Genomic DNA, 3,050 nt, shown 5'->3' on the forward strand with positions numbered 1-3,050 from the left:
TATTTCAATTAATATGAATATTTTATAATAGTATTTCCTGAATATAGAAATCTTTAAATCAAACAAATTATCCAGTCGAAGTCCCCCTGTTCATACTATGCACCACGAGAGGCACGGTCTCATGAAGCCTGTTCTTCGTACTCATGATGTATGCTTAAGTCTTAAGCTTCAGTTAGTAATTATTTACCTGATTGCTGTCCTGATTTAAGTCTTGGCGAATAGCTTGGCTTGGTTCCCATTGGATCTGCCCCACACGACGTGGCCACAACAACTGACGTGGTGCACGTTGATGTCATGGCGAATGGCTACGGACGACTATCATGATTGCCCCGCAAATTGACCACGATAAATTCTCCTCCACGATATATACTCACGATCTTGGATCTCGTCGACAAAAGAATTTGATTTCACCACGAGGAACTTCCAGATTCAATCATCATCTCGATCTTAAAGCCAAAGTTGGTAGATCTTTAAGTTCTTGCGCTAAAATGTCCGCACTCATCGAAAAATTGACGACTGAAGGTGGTGGAGAGTCTGCCGGTATGTTCACAATGGCTCTGAATAATACTAACCATGAACTCGATAGAGGATTACAGCAATTAAAATTGACCAACCATATAATTGAGTAGGCTTCCTAAACGATATCGTCGCACAGCTATGGCCCAACATCGAGGTTGCCGGCAGCAAAATGATTAAGGACATCGTCGAACCCATGTTTAAAACCATGCTCCCTGGTCCGCTGGCGACCCTACATTTCACCAAGATTGAGCTTGGCGCCACACCAATCGTCTTTTCTGATGTCAAGGTTACAAAGACCGCTCACGATGGTATTAAGCTCGATTTGAATGTAAATTGGAATGGCCGGTGTGACATTGAATTGGATGGAAATATGATGCCCAAAGTTGTAAGTTTTGACAAGTCACCGACACATTCACTAGTTACATATAATGACTTATCGTTCAATAGGGAGTTAAAGAGGTTTTATTAAACGGCAGACTCTCCATCCTACTGTGTCCTCTTACGAATATTATTCCATTAGTAAGTGGCTCACCGTAGCACTTCAAAGCCGAACAGTTAAGTTTCTCGTACTAAATCACCCCTTAGATTGGTGCCACTCAAATATCCTTCATAAACCCACCCGAACTCAAATTAAATTTCACAGGCGCCGCTAACATCGCTGACCTGTCCCTCATTGACGACGCCGTTCGCAAGGTGTTAATTGGCATAATTAACAGTGTGGTCGTTTTGCCCAACCGTATCATGGTCAAACTTGACGCAAATAATGATTATTTCAAGACGTACCATCAACCATTAGGAATCGTTCGAATCACCGCAGAAAAAGCATGGGGATTTGCGGAGGAGTCACAGTCCAAGACGAAGAAGTTATTTTCTAAGTTGACAAGGGCGAGTCCGGATTGCTATGCTGAGATTGAAGTTGGCGCCGAAGCACCATGGAGGACGACGACTAAGGATAATACTACAACTCCGGCATGGGGCGAGACACATGATTTCGTGGTATCAGATTTTGATCAACGCATCAAAGTCGTTGTATCCGATCACGACCTGAATTCTGATGATGAGGTCGGTGTAGCTGTTACCACAGTCAGGGAGATGCTTGTGGCTGGTGGTAAGCAAGAGCTCGCAATGTTGCATCAGGGGTCGGAGAGCGACAGTAAAGTCGCGCTATCATGCGAGTTCTTCCAATTCACTTCTGAGGATAGCAATAGCTTCTCGGCATCTAATCATAGTGGTGATGGTCTCATGTGCGGAATCCTCAATGTACTTGTCGCAGGTGCTTTCGACATCAAAGGCCAGCGAGAAACTTTAAAACCAAGTGTAGTTGTGAGGTGGGGAAGTAAACAACGTTTCCAGACAGCTGTACAGACAGATGCACCCGGTACAGACATTAACAATCCGACCTTTGATCAGCACTTCCGAATTCCAGTCACTGCCACAGATATAACCGATGGAAATTTGCGGATTGTATGTATGAATGGAGAGTCGGAAGTTGGTGCTGTGGAAATACCTTTTGAGGATCTACAAGGGGCTCCGGATATGACACTACAGGATAATTTTGATATTGGTGATGGAGCGAGGGTACGGGCTAGCATATCGTTGAGGGGAGTAAAGCCTGCGTCTATGTAGGGAATATCATTTGTTTAGTGTTGAAGGTAGTCTTCGTTTGAATGAAACTATGCATCACTGTATGGACACTGATCATTAGGATCTAGTGAATAGCTTCAATTCATTAGCTACTGTATTGAAGTCTTTAGCGAATGTGGGATACAGTAGCCTCAAGCGAAAGCAGAAGAGACTAGCTCTTGTAGCGTCTATATAAGACCTACAATCTCCTGTACTTAGCTAGCTCTTTAGATAGAATACAATATAGACATTTAGGACCTACGAATACTGTGGGTGCTACGTCTTCCGTATCCTTCTCGAACCAACAATCACTCTAAATGGGCGTTTACAATCGTAATGTGACCATGTAAAATTAAGCACAACCAACTTGTATACGGTGAATGACCTAATCAGAAAAGTCTATAGGCTTGTTTCTAGGAAACTTCAGATGGCAAATCTTGTCCCACTATTTCTACACCCTCTGTATCCAGTGCTTTATCCTGTGCCACCCCCTTTTCCATTCTTTATATCATTTCCTACACTATCTTTTTTCCTCATTTCTTATATTATTCTTATATCTCTTATTTTATTATCTTTTGAGGTTTCTTTTTATGTGTAATTTTTTATTCAATTTAGAAACGATCGATATCTTTCTAATTATGTTTTTATATTTTGTTTCGATTTTTTTCTTAATGAATTATTAAATCAATTTCCTTTAATTAATTTTCTTTATCTTAAGATTCAATTTGATTTTAATAATATTTTTACAACTAGTTTTAAAATCATTTTTTATTCAAGTATTTAAACTATAAAGAGTTATTTTGATATTCTTTAATATTTTGAAATAGAAATTAACCGTTTTTTTTAATATTCTTAATTAATATAGTACTTTTAGTAAGGTTTATATTTATTTTGATTAAACAAATTAT

At 39.8% G+C, this 3,050-nt stretch overlaps 1 protein-coding gene across 1 annotated transcript; it reads left to right on the forward strand.

Moving 5' to 3' along the window:
- Positions 1-488: 488 nt before the first annotated feature.
- On the forward strand, positions 489-2,423 carry EAF01_001114 (uncharacterized protein; the record flags this gene model as incomplete). Its single annotated transcript, XM_038909364.1, has 4 exons — positions 489-540; positions 630-904; positions 967-1,038; positions 1,105-2,423. 4 exons carry the CDS (start codon positions 489-491, stop codon positions 2,143-2,145), a joined length of 1,440 nt encoding a protein of 479 aa, XP_038774176.1. The 3' UTR covers positions 2,146-2,423.
- Positions 2,424-3,050: the final 627 nt, after the last annotated feature.

The sequence above is a fragment of the Botrytis porri genome (genome assembly GCF_014898465.1).
Source record: "Botrytis porri strain MUCL 3234 chromosome Unknown BPOR_002, whole genome shotgun sequence".
Classification (NCBI taxonomy): Eukaryota; Fungi; Ascomycota; class Leotiomycetes; order Helotiales; family Sclerotiniaceae; genus Botrytis; species Botrytis porri.